The 19,011-nt window shown below is 42.0% G+C and overlaps 1 protein-coding gene across 1 annotated transcript in view; it reads left to right on the top strand.

Moving 5' to 3' along the window:
• Nucleotides 1–17,581, top strand: part of LOC134221609 (uncharacterized protein K02A2.6-like) — a 34,460-nt gene extending 16,879 nt beyond the window's left edge. Inside the window, exon 2 of the mRNA XM_062700798.1 lies at nt 17,235–17,581. Coding sequence (XP_062556782.1) covers nt 17,235–17,581 — 347 coding nt within the window. The remainder of the gene's footprint in view (nt 1–17,234) is intronic.
• The last annotated feature ends 1,430 nt before the right edge of the window (nt 17,582–19,011 follow it).

Raw genomic sequence — 19,011 nt, 5'->3', positions numbered from 1 at the left:
CATAACCAGTCATTCGACGTCTCTTTCCTAGTGGTTTCGATAAGGAATCGAGAAATGAATATAAAAGGGACCATTGAGGGCTCTGACCGCTTTCTGGACCTACAGATTGGTCCAGTAAACCTGTGGAAGGGGACATTTTAGTTTTGGCACCAAAACTAGTCATACAACGGCTCTGTTTTCATTGCTTTGGATCAGGAAGCGAAGTATGAAGTAGGCAGGTTCCCCGTGAGCTATCCGTAGGTCCAGAAAACGGTCAGAGCCGTCAATGGTCCATTTCTTGTTCATACTTCACATTCTGATTAAAATCCATGAAAAAAGAGCCGTCCAATGATTGTTTTTGTGCTAAAACTAAAATGTCCCCTTCCACAGCTCCCCGGAGGCAAACCGTAAGTCCTGGAAGCGGTCAGATCCATTAATGGTCCAATTTATACTCATACTTCGCTTTCGCATACTTTCGCTTTTTTTGATCAAAAATCACGAAAAAAAAGCCGTCGAGATATTGGTTTTGGTGCTACAACTTAAATGTTCCTTTCTACTGGTTTTCCGAGGGGAATCTGTAGATCCTGAGAGCGATCAGAGTCATCAATGGTCAATTTTATATTAATACTTTGCTTATATTAAAGAAGAGCTATCGAATGATTGATTTTGGTGTAAAAACTAAAATATCCCCTCCCACAGGCTCCTCGTGGGCAACCAGTAGGTTCTGGAAGCGGTCTATGCTGTCAATGGTCATTTTATATTTATACTTTGCTTCCTGATCGAAAACCTATAATAAGAGCCGTCGAATAACTGATGCTAAAACTTATATGTTCCCTTCCACAGGTTCCCCGGGGGCAATCCTTGGGTCCTGGAAGCGGTCAGAGCCGTCAATCATCCATTTTATTTTCGTACTTCGCTTCCTGATCGATAACCATGAATGAAGAGCTGTCGAATGACTGGTTTTGGTGCTAAAACTAAAATGTCCCCTTCCACAGGTTCCTCGGGGCCAATCCGTAGATCCTGGAAGCGATCAGAGACGCCAATGGACCATTTTATATTCATACTTCGCATCCTGATCGAAAACCATGAAAAAAGAGTCGTCGAATGACTGATTTTGGTGGTAAAACTAAAATGTCCTCTTCCACAGGTTCCTCGGGGCCAATCCGTAGGTCCTGGAAGCGGTCAGAGCCGACTATGGACCATTTTATATTCATTCTTCGTTTCCTGATTGAAAACCATGAAAAAAGAGCCGTCGAATGACTGGTTTTGGTGGTAAAACTAAAATGTCCCTTTCCACAGGTTCCCCGGGGCCAATGCGTAGATCGTGAAAGCGGTCAGAGTCGACAATGGACCATTTTATATTCATACTTCGCTTCCTGATCGAAAACCATGAAAAAAGAGCCGTCGAATGACTGATTTTGGTGCTAAAGCTTAAATGTCCCCATTCACAGGTTCCCCGGGGACATCCCAGCGACTCCAGGATCCGTTTATTCAATTGGTTTTTCATTCTGGACACATTAGAACCCTTCTAGAATAAAATCATAGAGGACGATCTATCAAAAAGCGAGATGCAAATGAAGTTGTGGCCTGACCCCTTTGATAAGTATCGATCGGAACCGATTTTAAAGAAATGGCCATATCTCACTAGATTCTGGTCCGATTCCAAATATAAATATATGGTTCCAATCAGCAAGAGCCCTACTTCATTTGTGGTTACTAATATTATTCAATTTTTAACTACAACTTCTCTTAATATCCACCTCAAATTTACGGTTTTGAACCTACCTCCGAAAAACCCGGAATATCTCCGGAATCCGGTGGCCATAGTCGGTTCCATGGACATACCGTCAAACTGCATTAATTTTCTAGTTCGGGCATGCCTGAACTGTCAAAATCGGATGATAACTAAGATAGTTACAACACATCTAATTTTACCCAAAATTTGCCTATCCTAATTATTTTGTCCATCCCCTGTATATACCTAAATTTTAGACTTATGTTATATTTATTTATTATTATTGTATTGTCTTGTGGTATTGCAAGCCACAAACCATTTTCCAGCTCTTCCAGGCTCGCTTTGTGATTTTCCAAACCACAATCCATTTTCCAGCGGTCTTCCAGACGCGCTTTGTGATTTTCCAAACCATAATCCATTTTTGCAGCGTTCTTCCAGACGCGCTTTGTAGCAATATAAACCCATTGCCTTGTGTTTTTTAATCATCAAAAATTTGAACACGTACCAATGTGAATTCAACTCACCTTTTGAAATCAGCGTCAGGATCCAACAAATAACCTGGAAGGATCGGCAAAATATGTGGCCCCAAATGGCCGGATCGAATTGTTATGACAGCAGCTCTCCGTGGGTGGGTGTACACGCCACGGAGGTCTGACCAGAAGAGGCCGAGTCATGGCTTGCTGCGCACTGATCGACACGCTGATGGTAACTTACTCAAACCCCACAATTTTTACGCTACTCGCCAATAAGTGGCGATACCGGCGTTTCAATCTGTTTTGTTAAACCTGCTACTCTATGTTTTAAAATCTTCATCACTAGCTCATGGAAGAATCGTAGTTGGACATCGATAAAATGTATGGGAAAACCAGGTACCTATTTCGCAAATTTATGGAAAATGTTGAAGTTTTAGCAGAAAGTAGTGATAAGGAATGTAGTACGAGGTGAAAAGATGATTAGTAATTTTGTAGTGAAGAAAATTCGATTTTATTGTCGGCGTAGCACCAAGTTACAATTCGGAAGTCGGGACTTCCGAACCGAACTTTCTTCCGAAGTTTTATTTGTCAAACTAATTGATGCGTCGTTTAGCGCACCTTTAGGCGAATCCAGCACACTACTTCCGAAATTGGGAAAGTTGCCTGTATCTGGAGAAAAATCCAACTTCGGTAGAAAAAGCTGTATAAATTTATTCCGGATAGACAATACTACGACTGTATCAACGCCATCTCTTGCATTGAACGTTTCGATGCAAGAACTGCTAGGGGAAGGGGGGGCAATATGCCCTAGCTAAGCAAACACTGCTCTATTGTCTCATTTGTAACGCTATTCATGGGTATTTTTACATTATGCATCAGTTAAACAAGATAGCTAGTTGATGCCATTCAAAAATTGTCAAAAATCTCAATCATATTGATAATATTCACATTTCAAAAAAGTGGTGATATTTTGTTGCCGGAAAACTCATGAGGCAAAACGCCTTTCAGCTGGCGGCTCCTAGGGAATAAAGTACCACGCGTCGGCGAATCAGCATTCTAGTATGGATAGTCCGTGGAGACGCAAGTACTTTGTAGATTATTGCCACTAGGGCGTTTTGCCTCGCCAAAATGTTAGATGTTTCTTCAAAATGTGGAAATTTTCAGTTTTTCCGACCTTCCCATGCACTATTTTGAAACTTTCTTCGCCTATCCTACATAATTTTAGATCTAGTTTTGTTACGGACATATTAATGACGGTAAATATGAGGGAAACCACAAAAGGCGTTTTGCATCGGGGGGGCGTTTTGGGGCCTCTTCCCCTACCTTATTGCGATTCCAGTCGTGTGCGAACCGAATGTGTGTGTGTGTGTCATCCTCTATCCCTCACCTAGCTGGGAGTGTTGGTCAAGTAGTACTACGAATAATTTGATCATATCTCATGCTCCGTAATGGTGCCCTTTATGTTACGAAGACTAGTACTGCAAAAAGAATTTACCCCTGAAGCAAGTTAAGTTGCTTCAGGAAGTGTAGGAAACGGGATGTACTAGTTATTCATAACAGGTACAGCAAAACTTTACAAGGACGCCCTTATTCGTACTAACTACTCAGGGAATAGAAGGTCGAGAAGAGCCACCGTTGCTAACTAAAGCGTGAACCGGATACCTGGGACTCCCACAATATCCGCGGCGATAGTAACAAACGATGCCCTGTACGTATTTAGTGTTTTTTTTTAATTTATTTTCAAATTTCAATTTTTAAATTTATAAGGAAATGATAGAAAGAAAGCAAAGATTTGGAACGTGCTCACCAGTTTATCCATTATCATAATAGCTCCGGTTTGAACAGGACGCATCAGGAATATCCGAGACGATGACATGATTACAAAGCGTTTAATTTCGAGAAATCAGACCCTAGATGCCTTTCGCTATACTGATTTCAGTGAGTTAGCTTCTAGTGTGCCGTTGTAAGCGCGTTCAAAGTGGGTGATTCATGATATGATCCTCTCCTAGTCGATTTAGAGAACACACATTGAAGAAAAAATATAAAATGAAAAAGGAAAATAATTCGAAGAAATCAAACGATTTGGAGCATGAAATGGAAATGTTGAAATGTAAAATAAGGAATAAAGAAGAAAAGAATAGCAAATTATAACAAAACAAAAAACTTCTCTGTTAGCTTCCGCAGGAAATCTTGATCTTTTCGTCAGCACTGGTTTGAAGTTCACCAATTTCACAGTAAAAAATCCGTGGTAAAAATTACTATTTCATAGATTACGATCTGTTTTTAAAACTACTATGAAATTTCAGTAAATTTCACCATAGTTTCAGAGAAATTCACAACTGATTCAGTTCATATGACAACAATCCGCAAGGGCCACAGATGATTTTCACTGCGCGCAATTTTTGCGTTACATAATTAATGGATCTTCCCCTGTTCAAAGTTGTTGAATTAAACAAAATCTCATAGCAATCTGAGTTTCTTTGGAGTCTGAAATGGTTATTAAGTACCTTCATTGGTTTAGTTCTGGATAAAAAACAAGAAATAAAATTTCAATTTTGACAAGGAAAAGATTTTGTTAGAAAACTTTTCTTTTCTTCACAGTGTCCATATTGTGATGTATGAAGGATTAGTAAATGGTGTTCTTTGCAAATAGCTTTAAACTTTTTAAATCGATTTTTTTCAAACCTTTCGACTTGAAGAAAAAGCTTACAAACTGCCGTTGGTTCTACAGTAAACTCTTTCTCACTCGATGGTCTGTAACTCGATTTATTCTCTACCACGATTTAACAGGTAATCTTCCTGACCAACGTAACTTTCAATATCGAGTAAGGAAGAGTTCAATGTATTGCATCTTGGCTCAGTCAGTGCTATTAACCTGAAGGTAAGTGTTTGTTCAACTACGATTTCATTTCAAATAGAAATGAAGCTCCCATCCGCATCCAACAGATGTTTCCTGTTTTCCATCATGATAGTTACATCCTTCCTTACCTATGTATGAGCTGACGTGGTATCAAAGAGTAACTTTCTCATATGCCAGCAAACCACGTCAAACTCAAATAGAGTCGTGGCTCTGTGAAACATCAATAGACTATTGTTGCAAGCATCAGGTGTTATCGTGATAATAGTTACATATAAACATTCTTGGAAAATTGAGGTGTTGCCAACTGTACTTTTTAATATTAACTGAATCACAACTTGATGCTTACACATTTCAATTAAAACAGAAGATTGAAAGCCAGCAGCACTGTAACTTCTTCAAAATGTCTCAATAAACGGCATAATCCAATAAGCAAAGGCAAGCGAAGGACCTCTTCAAACTGCAATTTCGAGGCGGCATCTATCCTCCCTCCCACATCGCATCACTTAAGAGAAGACACACTAAAGTGACATATGTCCGTTGTTTGAATATGTTTATAACTTTGTTTCGGAAAAGCTAACAAGATAACAATTACAAACTCGAGCCTGTTTGCTTTGAGCAAGCACAGTAGCTGCTGACCAACTGACCACCGACCGACCAACCGACCGAGCACCACACCCGACGCTGCGCTGCGCTGGTTGTGTGCTTCTGCTTCGATAAGGGAGCTTTCCCCAGTGCAGAACAACCGCCAGCACCTTAAGGAAACGCACGACGTGGGTCTTCCCAAAAGGAAAGGATAATATTTGCACTGCTTCTTCGGGTTGTACGAGGGGAAGGGGAGGTCCCGGGTGCAGTGCAGGAAGTTGCTCCTACGTAAGTTGCTCGTTCGAGCAAGCAAGCTTTTCTGCATGACTGCCTTCTGCAGCTTAGAGAGGGACATCTTCCGCCTGATGAGTTCTTTATCTTCCCTGAGAGAGTAGAGGCTCCGGATGTTGGAAGCGAATCATCCCTTCAGGGCTTAAGAAAGGCATACAAGCCCATCCACATCCACAGGGTGTCGTCATACCGGAGCCCGAGGCGTAAAGCGAAAGGTGTTGGGAAATGTTGTTGTTCGAAAGGCGCCGCTGACCGACCGTCGATGTCTTCGGGACAGGATCTTAGGATTTAAATTGGGATAGGGTTTGGGATTGCATTGCGGGGGCATTTGTTGGTACAGCTTTAATCGGTTTTTCCTCGACAAGACGATGACGATGGAAATGACATAAAGAAGGACCGGAACGATACCACGAGTTTGACACTGAAGCCTGAATGTCATTACACCGAGCGCAATTATCCCGAAGTGCGTTGGCCCGTGAAATGAGCGATATCACGAAAATGCTTCATAGGAGAGACAATAAAAAAAGGGAAAGTATAACAAAACTCCCTCCATTAATCCACCTAGCGGTGATGATGCTTTTCTTGTACATTATAAAACATAGTATTTTGAGCCCGTAGTCCAACCTGTAGAGGTGAGTAAGCACGCATGAAAGCATTAAACATTGACACAGTTCAAGCAAAAATCGTCAATTTTGGTAATGTTATTGAATCCTAATCACAATCTACAATCCTAGACCTGGAGTGGGGGACTTTAATCAAACGTAGGGTAAGACGGTATAATGCGCCCCACCTGGCCAAAACGCCCCCCTTTGATTTTTAGAAAACTATAACTAATTAATGGTCAAAATCAGTTGGTACCTATAATAAGTATTTGTAAGCCCACCATACTATGTAAATGTGGAAGTATTTTTGTATTACACAATGAAAATAATAGCAAAATACAAAAAGTTACAGTTTTGATGTAACTTTTCATGTTTGTTTGCTCAACATACTGGTGCGACTCTGGCATACTGTCCGCAAAACTTGCACTGGAACACTCAGTTGGGCAACAAAATAACTTTCCTCAGTGGTTAATAAGATAAAAAATTGCTTCCATCTTCAAAAATGTAACGATTTTCGAAAACATGTTTCACTGGGCAAAACGCCCCAGTGTAGGCAAGACGATATGCCCTTACCAACTGGACACAAGCGCAGCGAGCCTGCAGCAGTTGCTTCCAAATTGTATGGATAATATTGAAATGTAATTCACACCTCCTTGAATGGACCTATGTTGGTTTTTTAATGTCAAGCGCATAAGAATTTGTAGCCTTTTTATTATGGGATTGATGAAATACTAATGAAGGGCTATGAAACGTCTTTGGTTGAGGTGGGGCGTATTGCCCAGGCACTTTTTAAAATTCATTTTTTCACGACTTTTCAAAAAAGCTTTATTACGTGTTATCTGTAATATTTTTATATGACTACTCATGGGCAATGCATTTTGGACTTCCTGGACTATCAAATAACACAAAGTTTGTATAAATTGCGTTGAAAAGTAAAAAGTTATCAAGGAGTTGCCTTAGGGGGGGGCATATTATACCGTCTTACCCTACATGTGCGTCTGTTCCTCATGTTAGGGGCGACCCAAAACAGCGTCTGACCCGTAGCGGGCGGCTGAACAAGAGAAGCGGTGTCACGACAACAATTCCTAAGAAGGCAGCACTGCATCACGTGGCTAGGTATTACAGCCCTGGTAAGGCAGCATACCGAAAAACCAACAATCAATCCCGAAAAATGTAATCGAAAATACAGGATTGAGAAATCGGTAGAGGACACGACAATTTTTAACGAAAACTGATTGAAAACTCGATATTTTTAACAAATTCTTTAACCCCTTTAACCGGCAAATTCTTTAACCCCAGCTTGATCGATGCATATGCACCAACCAACGACTAAGGCTGATGATGTGAAGGGCGAGTTCTATGAGCGTCTAGACAAGACCTACGAAGAATGACCAAAACACGACGTTTTAATTCATCATCGGTGACGCAAACACACAGGTCTGAAGGGAAGTTCTTAAGTTCTTTCGCCTAGTCATTGAAAATGAAAGCCTCCAGCTACCAATGACAACGACCTGAAGCTAGAAAATTTTATCGCAGACAGAGGAATGGCTATCTGTAGCACATATTTTGCACGCAAGAATATTAAAAGGCACATCTGGAGACACCCAAATGGCGATACATGTTTTCAAATCGATCATGATTTGGTGGACGGTCAGTATTTCTCAGATGTCTGACCACTATCTGGTGGTATGTAAGTTTTGCGCAAGGCTGTCCAACATCACCGGTTCTAGGAGTGAGAGACCCATGCGGCTGAACATACATCGAGTGTCGCGCTAAGGAGTTGCGGATCAATTCGCCCATAAGCTCGACGAGACATCCAACTGGGGAAAATTTGAACTCATTGTAACACCAAGTCCAAGAGACGGTCAATTTCGTTTCACAGCCACAGAGGTACTTGGACACCACACAAGGAAACCAACTGAAAGGCTAATTCGATGTGCCAAAGAGCGTCTGATGAGAAAAACTAGACTAGAGGCAGCATGCTAGTGGCGGCTACACGCCCTAATAGAGAACGATATAAAGAACTAAAGGCAGTTGAGAAAAAACTTCACCGGCGTAAGAAACGGCGGTACGACGAAAGTTCTAAAAAACGATCAGTAACATGCGCAAGAAAAGCACACCGGTGCACTACGGTGCCAGTCATGATCATTGACAGCTCCGGAAATCTGTTGACTGCCGTTGGGAAGGATGGAATTTAGCCCGAGTTTTTAAAAGTTGGGAGTGACCGGCCTAACGAAAAAATTCATCAAGTGATTGAAATTATTTGGAAGGGAGAAGAAATGCCTTCGAGCTGACTTGATGGCCTCATAGTATGTCCTATTTACAAGAAAGGGCACAGACTCGATTATCCTTATTATCAATACCGCCTACAAAGTAATCTCCCGAATTCTGTTTAGCAGATTTTGTCCGTTTGCGGAGAGGACGATCAACAACGGACCAGATGTTTACTCTGCGACAAATCTTTGATAATATAAACATTTTCGGCTGTACGTTCGGCTAAGTGACTTTCGGGCTGACGAGTTTTGATTTAATGGTTTGCTCGACCAAATGGCATACTCGGCCAAACAGCTTTCGGACTACTGGTCTTCGACAAAAAGTAATTCGCCCAAACAACCCTTAATGTCCATGTAACACCAAATCCATCCCGAGAGGACCTTCAACGAGCAGAAAACACAATCTGCAGATTAACGTAGTACGAAATGTTTCCTGCGGAAGTTTCAAAGATGACGGAAAATGAGCAGCTGCCTTTTTTTTACTATCTTTTTGTCACACTATTTTTTACTATCTTTTTGTCACACAGCCGGAAGATGAGCGATAACTGTGGGTTATGTGTATTGGGTGGTGGATGGGTGGCTGGATTTATTTGTGTTGATTGAGTGGTTGTGGCCCTGAAGAAGATCTTTTTCCCGAATCGAAACGTCGGCGATGAAGTAAAACTGTCAACGCTGAAAGCCAATCCGACTGTGACTGAAACCCAATCCGAAAATTAAGTTACAACTGCACAGTCGAAATCTACTAGCAAATGCCATGTTTGGCCAAATGTCCCATTCGGCCAAATGACCCTTTAGGCCAAATGACGGTTTAGGCCAAATGACCCTTTCGGCCAAATGATCCTTTCGGACGAATTACCCTTTCGGCCAAATGACCTTTCCGTACAAATGGCCCTTTCGGTCAAATAACCCTTTCGACCAAATGACCCTTTCGGCCAAATGAACCTTTCGGCCACATGAACCTTTCAGCCAAATGGCTCTTTCAGCCGAAAGACCCTCAGCTAAATGATCCTTTCGACCAAATAACCCTAACGGCCAAATGAACTCTTCGGCCAAATCACTATTTCGGCCAAATGACCCATTACAGCCAAATGACCCCTTCTGCCAAATTACTTTCGGCCTAATGGTCTGTTCAACCAAATGGTATATTCGGTCGAACAACTTTCGGCCTAGCGTCCTTCTGCCAAATGGCATTCGGCCGAACGGTATTCGACCGGATTCCGTAATTTGTTTCTCCAGCGGACAGTTCCAATTTTACACCTTAGCTCCGTTAGTGTTGATGCTCTGCTTCTACGATGAATCCGACTTTATCAAATAGTTTCAAAAAATAATGCGCTGTTCTCCGGTGGTATTCACTGCCTTATTAAGGATGGAGGTTTCGAATTTAAAATTGTATTTTTTGAGATTGTATAAAATTTCACCGAAAACTATTTCGCGGAACTCATTTTCACGGAATAACATTTGGCGGTTTGTAACTTTTGGCGGTTTGTACCTTTTTGCCGAATGACTTTTGGCGGAATGTACCAATTCGCTGAGTGCACCATTTCGCGGAATATTAATAATAATAGCTTAATGTTCATTCCTCACTTCCACAATTATTACCTGCGAAGTTTCGGACGAGATTAGGACGTTAAAACTTTTATACCTTTATATTTTTATACCGTTACATTTTTTTTCGATGAATTTCCTAAACCGGTCCAGAAGTTGAACCCAGCCTCCTTCAGTATAGTCTTGCTTGACAGCCACGCTTCTTCCCGCACGGCTAAGGAAGGCTTCTCAGAATATGTAGAAGTAGTTTTCAAAATTTCAATTGTCCCTTACAATTCTTTTATAATATCTGGCAGATGGGCCAGATATAATGAAGAGATTATCTCCTCTCTTTACCTCCCAACAAACAATTTTTGCTGAATAAGCTAGTTTTCTAGCTGAAGATAACTATTTTTAGGTGAATAAACGCTCCATTAGCTTCCAATGTTTGTTGGGCTTGTTACGGATAGACGTTTTTATGAATTAGTTTTTATTTCTACCTTCCGCCTTATACCGAAAAAACGTATTTTTTTAAATATGGCCTTACATCCTCCCTTTGCCTTGTACCGGATAGACTCTACCATTAAAAGAAGGCATTACCCTTTCCTTCGCCTTATACCGGGCAGATTCGTTCTTTTAAAGAAGGTTTTATCAACTCCTTTCGCCTTATACCGGGCAGAAGCATCCATTTTAAGAAGACGTTACTCTTCCCTTCGCCTTATACCGGGCAGACGCGTTCTTTTAAAGAAGGCATTATCCACTTCTTTCGATTTATGCCGGGCAGACGCGTGCTTTTCTAAAAGTCATTATCAACTCATTTCGCCTTATACCGGGCAGACTAGAGATGTTCGGGTTTCGGGTTTTGAAACCCTAAGCCCGACGGGTTCGGATCGGGTTCGCGTTTGAAAAATTAGTACAATATCGGGTTCGGATCGGGTACGGGTTTGTGAGATATAAAAATCGGGTACGGGTTTAAGAAATAAAACACTAAATATTATTTTATTCAGTTTTGCTATTTGTGAGGCTAGTTCGTTAGTTGGGCTTACATTTTTTCGATTTTAAAATTAAACCAAAAATGTCTAGTTTGAATTTTTGGGCAAGACGGCGCGCTTAAATAATGAAATTGTGTCGGGTTTAGGTCGAGTACGGGGTTACGGATGCTAAAATTCTCGGGTTCGGGTTTGATAAAAAAAATATTCCAAGTCCGGGTTTGAAGGAAATTTTCAAATCGGGTTCGGGTCGGGTTTGGGTTTGCTAAATGTGAAAGCCCGTCTCTAGGGCAGACGCATCCATTCAAAGTAAGCATTATCTTTTCCCTTTACCGGGCAGATGCGTTGATTCATATAATGGACTGCCTCCTTTCTTTTCTTTATACCGAGAAAACGTGTCCATTTCAAGAAGGCACTGTTCCCTTACTCTGCGCTGTAACGACCGGATGGGGTCATTCAAAGAAGGCATGACCTTCTTTCATTGCATTAAATCACAATCCAAAAGAATTTAGCCCATGTTTCATGTAATTGGGCTGAAATCCATAAATATTTCAATGATTATTCAGTTAGAATAATTTAACTGAATTCTGCCAAATGGCATTCCGCGGAATGATTTTCGGTGAAAAGGTACATTCCGCGAAATGTCTCTCGGAAAAAAGGTGAACAGCGATGGGTGGTCATTTGGGGAGGGGGACTTATATCCATGGAAAGCCCGTTCGCCTTTGGCAAAAGGACTAATCGCCGAACCAGAGTGTTCGGGTTGCCCATGGATAATATTTGAAAGTATAGACCAGAATCCTTAAGGTAGTAGAAAAGAGCATCCATGGAAGCAGCCGCCAGTGCGTCCCGAATACTACCTGGAATCCCATACAGATTTCGGGGATGGTCGTACTTGCGACCAATTCGCAAAAGTCACCTACGAAGATCTATTGTGATCGAGGAGCAATCTTCGTAGCAGTGGTGAATCTATCCTATCCACCCCCCTCCCAATGCAATCGATTGGGAATGTTCTTCCTAATATACCGAACGATTGTATAACATTTCACCGAAAACTATTTCGCGGAATTCAGTTTCGCGGTTGAACATTTCGCGGAATAACATTTGGCGGTTTGTAACTTTTCGCGGTACGACATTTGGCGGTTTGTACCTTTTCACCGAATGACTTTTGGCGGAATGTACCATTTCGCGGAATGCACCGTTTCGCGGAATATTAATAATAACAGCCTTTGTTCATTCAGCATTCCTAGAATTATTACTTGCGAGGTTTCTAAGCCAGGTTACCATTTTTTTAATTCTTTGAACACGAGATTAACACGTTAAATCTTTTCTACCTAAAAAGCCGAAACAAATTTTTCGATAATTTTCCTAGACCGGGCCAGATATTGAACCAAGCCTCCTTCAGCATAGTCTTGCTTGGCAGCCACGCATCTTCCCGCACGGCTAAGGAAGGCCTCCCAGAATACTTAGAAGCAGTTTTTAAAATTTCAATTGTACCTTATACCGGGCAGATACATCCATTTAAAGAAGACGTTACCCCTCCTTTCGCCTTATACCGGGCACACGCGTTCATTTAAAGAAGGCATTATCAACTCATTTCGCCTTATACCGGGCAGATGCATCCATTTAAAGAAGGCGTTACCTCTGCCTTCGCCTTAAACCGGGCAGACGCATTCTTTTAAAGAAGGCATTATCAACTCCTTTCACATTATACCGGGCAGATGCTTCAATTTAAAGAAGGCGTTACACCGCACTTCGCCTTATACCGGGCAGACGCGTTCTTTTAAAGAAGGCATTATCAACTCCTTTCGCCTTATACTAGGCAGATGCATCCATTTAAAGAAGGCATTGCCCCTCCCTTCGCCTTATACCAGGCAGATGCATCCATTTAAAGAAGGCGTACTTCTCTCTTCGCCTTATACCGGGAAGACGTGTTCTTTGGAAGAAGACATTAGCAACTCCTTTCGCCTTATACCGGGCAGTAGATATGGTGGGGTTTCAGGTTTTGAAACTCGCAACCCGAATCGAACCCGAACCCGATTTGTTTGGGTCGAATTCAGGTTTGAAAAATTAGTACAATACCGGGTTCGAGTCCGGTACGGGTTTAAAAAATAAAATACTGAAAATTATTTTATTCAGTTTTGTTAATTGTGAGGTTAGTTCTTTGTTTGGGCTGACATTTTTTTTTCAATTTAAAGACAACCAGAAAATATCTAGTTTGAATTTTCCGGGGGGCTTTTGTGCGGGCCTTAATAATTAAATTTTGTTGTGTTCGGGTCGAGTACGGGTTTACAAATGCAAAAATTCTCGGGTACGAGTCGGGTTCGGGTTTGTATAAGATCAAAAAAAATGGCCTGCATTTCATGTAATTAAGCAGAAATCGTTAAATATTTGAATGATAATTATTCTAACTGAATTCCGCCAAATGGCATTCCGCGGAATGATTTTCGGTGAAAAGGTACATTCCGCGAAATGTCTTTCGGAAAAAAGGTTCATTCCGCGAAATGTGTTTCGGAGAGTTGATACATTCCGCGAAATGTCGTACCGCGAAAAAAAATTCCGCGAAATGTTTTTCGGCGAAATAGTATACAACCATACCGAACATTAGTAGTGGTAGAGTTAAATTCGGGGTACCACCGTTCGGGTAAATGAGTTTTAGTCGACAGTACAACGAGCGACAGCACCAGACGTTGAATGTAATTAATCTCAAGTAGCAATTTAATTTGTAATGTACTTCGATCAATTTGTGCTCTCTTCCAGGGCGTGGGCTCACGAACGAAATTTCGTATGTGTAGTACACACATATCTACACCCAGCGCTGGAGGGAAAGAGAAAAGCCCGGTCCTTCGGTGTTGAGGAATGGGTCTTGCTCGACTGGGAGCCATCAGCCGACAGGGTTTTAAGGGTGACCGTTTTCGTCGTCTTTATAGTGCAGAGGAGCGTGCTGAATAGTATTTCATTTAATTACAATTTGAAGCACTGCCCAGATCGATTTTGGTTGACTAAAGTGTATGAGTACGTCCTACCAATCAACATAAATGCTGAAGAAGAGTCGGCACTTATATAAGTATACTTCCGTCCGGAATCTAATGAGTACTAGTTCTAATAATCATACACTCTACCGGCTGTTTGTTAGTACAAGAAGAAGGGGTCTGGAAAGTATTTAACCATCTGAGTTTGCTTTTTTTTTTTAATTCAGCAAGTACTGTCAAGCTTCCACTGTTTCACTGAAGTATATAGGCAGCTCTATCAAAAGATCTGATTTACTATCCAATAGATTTAAGGATCAGCATATCGACTAGAAGAAAGTTAGAGATATTTTTATTTCGTTTTGAATGAAAATCCCGCGTTTTATCATATCGCATATTAAACGCTATTGTATATTTACTTGTCTAAAATACCAGACGACGAAACATGCCATCCAAACATAATTTATGACAATCCGATGTCACTATTCAGCTATTATCTGCCTTATGGGCTTCATGGCTCTGAGTGCTGCAACTGCACCAGCATCGATCCTGAGAGCCGCATTCAAGTATGGATGGTGACGTTCTATATGTAGGTTTGCCATACAGAGTTCCTCGTGGAATTCGGATGCAATCCGTCGAGGGAAAACCGAACAAAAGAAAACGGGGGTAATACCTGCGCAAAATGATACTTGATTTTGTTGATATCATAAATAATAATCATAATACGCTGCCGGTGCAAATGACAATGACGACGGCTCCGGTACTGTAGCGCACTGCAGAGGATGGCCGTTGTTATCTGAGAGGATGAGGAGTTTTCCCTAGCTACGGACGCATTAAGGACATGCGTCAAGGAGTTCTGAATTGTGTTTCTCCGCACTTCATGCGGTAGTTCGTAAATTGGGTAATGGAGCGTTTCGCCTTAAGTGCACAATGGCTTCCATGATGCACACTCAAAAGCAGCAGCAACAATGTTGAACAATTTGATCGACATTTATCATAGAATCGGAACAGACGAGCGTGAAATTGGATATATAGCTTGTCAGGACGAGTATAGGCTTGGGCGCGGACTGAGTGATGATTTATCGCTACGCCGACTAAGGGCGCAGGTTGTCCAATCAAATCCCGTGCTTGATAGATTTATTACGCCAGCGATGCTGCTGCTGCATATGTCCTAATGTTGAGTTTGAACAAGTGTGAGTGTGTGTGGTTCAGTACTAGATGAATTGATTGTAATTAGCGCATTGTTAACTTGTCAGGAGCTGAAGATCTATTAGTGCGTAAATCATTGGAGGATAAACTGAGTATAGATTCAACGCAAACAAATATGCAATGGAGCTTTATGAACTATGACAACTAGGTTTATACCGCACTGCAATGAATGGCTGTTCTTTCCGTTTTCTTGGTAATGATGGTGAAATAATAGTTACGGATGTTATTTCCGACTGGGTAACATTCCCGGCACAGACAGGCTCAAAAACCAAAGATAGAAACATTATTTTGACAAAATTCCTCCGGGAGCGTGTGTCACTCGAAAATTTACTATATAGCTAATTGAAATTGAAATTAAACATGTAATTGCGGCATAAGAGGGGTAAACGGAAGCGCATTGGCTTTCCGGGAATACCTGCCGATACCCTAAAATAGCAAAACACAGCAGAAAATCAGACCTGTGCGCCGCCACCGACGACGATTTTTTTTGCGCTGCCGCCGCCGCACATAGGAGTACGTAGTATAAAAGCGTGGCCAAAACTATGTCAATCATTTTGTCGTCTCTAAATGCATTGATTATAAACAGAAAAGTGTATTTTTTTTGTTTTTATGCTCTTTGCAATCATCTAGCAGAGAAGTATTACCATTGGCGGAGTCCGTTATTGCTATTTGGCGCCACTTGGCGCAAGAACACTCCCTTTGTGAACTACAGCGTGGTTGCGACGAGTGGTTCCTCCAGTGAGTATGCTCTTTCTTATGTTATCTTCATTATTTGATTGTTACTAACTATATTTATCGAAAAGGTGTACTATGTTTATTTACTTTGACTATATAAATTTGTCTTCGGATAATATTTATGTTCATGGATAAAGTGTTGTAACATCAAAAGGAGCAGATCCAAAAATACGGAATGCAAATCAATCGCTTTATTTCTTAATAACCTTTACATCCCAAAAATGCGGATGCTTCTTATGGATCTAAATCTCAACTCTTCTTTGGAAGCGAAACACAATTTATGCGACATTTATCGCTCAAAACGATGATTTTTTGTCTAACTATTTATGCAAATTTCACTATTTTGAAATAAAAATAAGTCACGATTGCGTGAGGATGCGTGAAATGTTTTTCATGGAGCTTATTAAGGAAACTCCAATCTTTCCAACGCTGACAATTTTGTTGCTTGGACGGGTTTGGAACCCAATCAAAAGTTTTATTTTGTAAAACATATTATTGTAAAAAAGATAGAAAAAAGCTAGCATTTATAACCATGGTTATATATCACGTATAAACGTTTTCAGATTGAATCATGCTTAAAAACTTTTTACATACCCTCATTATTGATACCTATATTGACTTTCATCTTAAAAATCATTTAAAACCAAGAAAAACAGGATTACACGTGAACATTTTTTCATGCACACTTGTGATAAAACTACCATCAAAATTATGGCGAAGTTTTGACAGCCAGCATTGCTTACAAGTTGACAATATTGGTTCAAAAATTCCATGGCCAATTAGTATATTAATAATAACTATATAATATATATAATAACTATTTGAGAAATTTCTAAAACAAAAGTTTTTGACTTTTGGCCAGGGTTTGGGCTGAAATACTCCTCAGTGCGCCGTTTGAAAAATTACCACGCCACCGAGTATTTTTTTACCACGCCGATGGTTATTAAAAGACTATTGAATCAGTAGGATTTCTTACATTTTCAGCCTTGTTTATATGACATTCATCTACTTTCAAGGTGTGCATACGAGCGTTCGAAATAATATCAGCAAGGATGTGAAAGCTGCAAAGCGAGAACAAGACACGCTCATTAAGAGGGAGGTGGTAAGTGAGAAGGTCGAGGTAGGCTCGCAGACTGAAGCCTCCTCTCTCCTAAGCGGTACGAAGGGGACGCAAGAGGTGATTGAGTTCGCCTCGAGCGTCAACGAGGGCCTGATTGAGGCGCGCCCGAAACGCGCCAGGCAGCAGCCTAGTAACGCCGAACGTCCCACGCTCCACAAGGCCAAACGGCGGTTGGTCATTACGGGCAGCGGTACGGTCAATCTCGAGAAGGAACCTATTCGTCATGAGAGGGTACCCAATTGAACTGAAAATCTTTGGTGATTCGTCAGCAGGACCAAGAGGAGAGGGGAGGTGCCACATCCGCCATGAAAACCGAGGGACATAGGCGAGGCCTTGTTGATTGAAACCGACAAAGACAAGTACGCCAAAGTCCTAAAGTCCATGGGAGGTTCCGAAAGTCTGGGTGACGACGTGCGATGCGTCAGACGCACTAGGGTAGGTGAACTGATCCTGGTGCTGAAGCGTGGAGCATAAGCGAGCCGAACAGCCTACAAAAGGCTGGCCCGGGATGCCCTGGGTGAGGGAGTGAAGGTAAGGTATCTGGGCACCAAGGTGACTCTCCGGACGAAGTCACCAAGGCAGAGGATCTCGTCTCCGTGATTAAGATACATTGTGGGACAGAAGTTGAACGGACTTCTGTACAACTAAGAGGGGGCCCTTTGGCACGCAGATAGCTTGGTTTAAGTTACAAGTCGCGGACGCCAAAAAGGTCCTTGCGGTCGGTAAACTGAAGGTTGGATGGTCAATATGCCCAGTAAGCATGTTCAAACACCTTTAGTCGAAAACTGTTTTACGTGCTTCGAGTCTAGCCACAAATCATGGGAGTGCAAGGGGCCGGACCGTAGCAACCTTTGTCGACGTTGCGGTGAAGAGGGACATTTTGCGTAGGCCTGCGATAAAGCACCTAGGTGCCTTATCTACGCTAGTAGGAAGCAAGCCCGTAACAATGTTATGGGTGGACCTACTTGCCCTTATGGTGGCAATAAGAAGACGCAGTGCGGATAGCACAGGTGAATCTTAACCATTGTGCAACTGCTCAGCAGCTGCTGTGGCAGTAGGTTTCCTAGTCAGAGACGTCGCCACAGCAGCTGCTGATCCTTCGCCATTCTTGCGGATCCGTACCATGTCCCTGCCAACAACGGCAACTGGGTCGAAGATGGCGGCGATTTGTACAACGAGCCGGTTTCCGGTCCAAGAGGTCGTACACACACCTTCCGAAGATGTTGCCATGAACGCCGCTTATCGTTCAAAGTTGCAAAAGTGGCCCTTAATAAGGCCATTTGAAGCAGTAGAAGAGTGTATTTTGATAACCTTTGCCAGAACGCCAACGCTAATCCCTAGGGCGATGCCTACAGAATAGTAATGGCGAAGATCAGAGGTGGACTAGCACCTCTCGAACGGCCGCCGGCTAGGTTGAAGCGCATTATCGAGGTTCTCTTCCCGTCTCATGTCACAAGTCCCTGGCCTCCAGCACCGCAAAGTGCGGCCGAAGTGGCACCGGTTAGCAACGAAGAGTTGCTTGCGGTGGTCAAAACCCTTGACACGAACAAATCTCCGGGGCCCGACGGAGTACCAAACCTCGCTCTAAAGGCAGCGGTCATGGCGAACCCTGACATGCGCAGGACAGTTATGCAGAGATGCCTGGACGAGTGTAGTTTCCCCGATAGGTGTGG

The sequence above is a fragment of the Armigeres subalbatus genome, chromosome 3, assembly GCF_024139115.2.
Source record: "Armigeres subalbatus isolate Guangzhou_Male chromosome 3, GZ_Asu_2, whole genome shotgun sequence".
In the NCBI taxonomy this organism is placed as follows: Eukaryota; Metazoa; Arthropoda; class Insecta; order Diptera; family Culicidae; genus Armigeres; species Armigeres subalbatus.
This window is presented reverse-complemented; position numbering and strand designations above follow the sequence as displayed.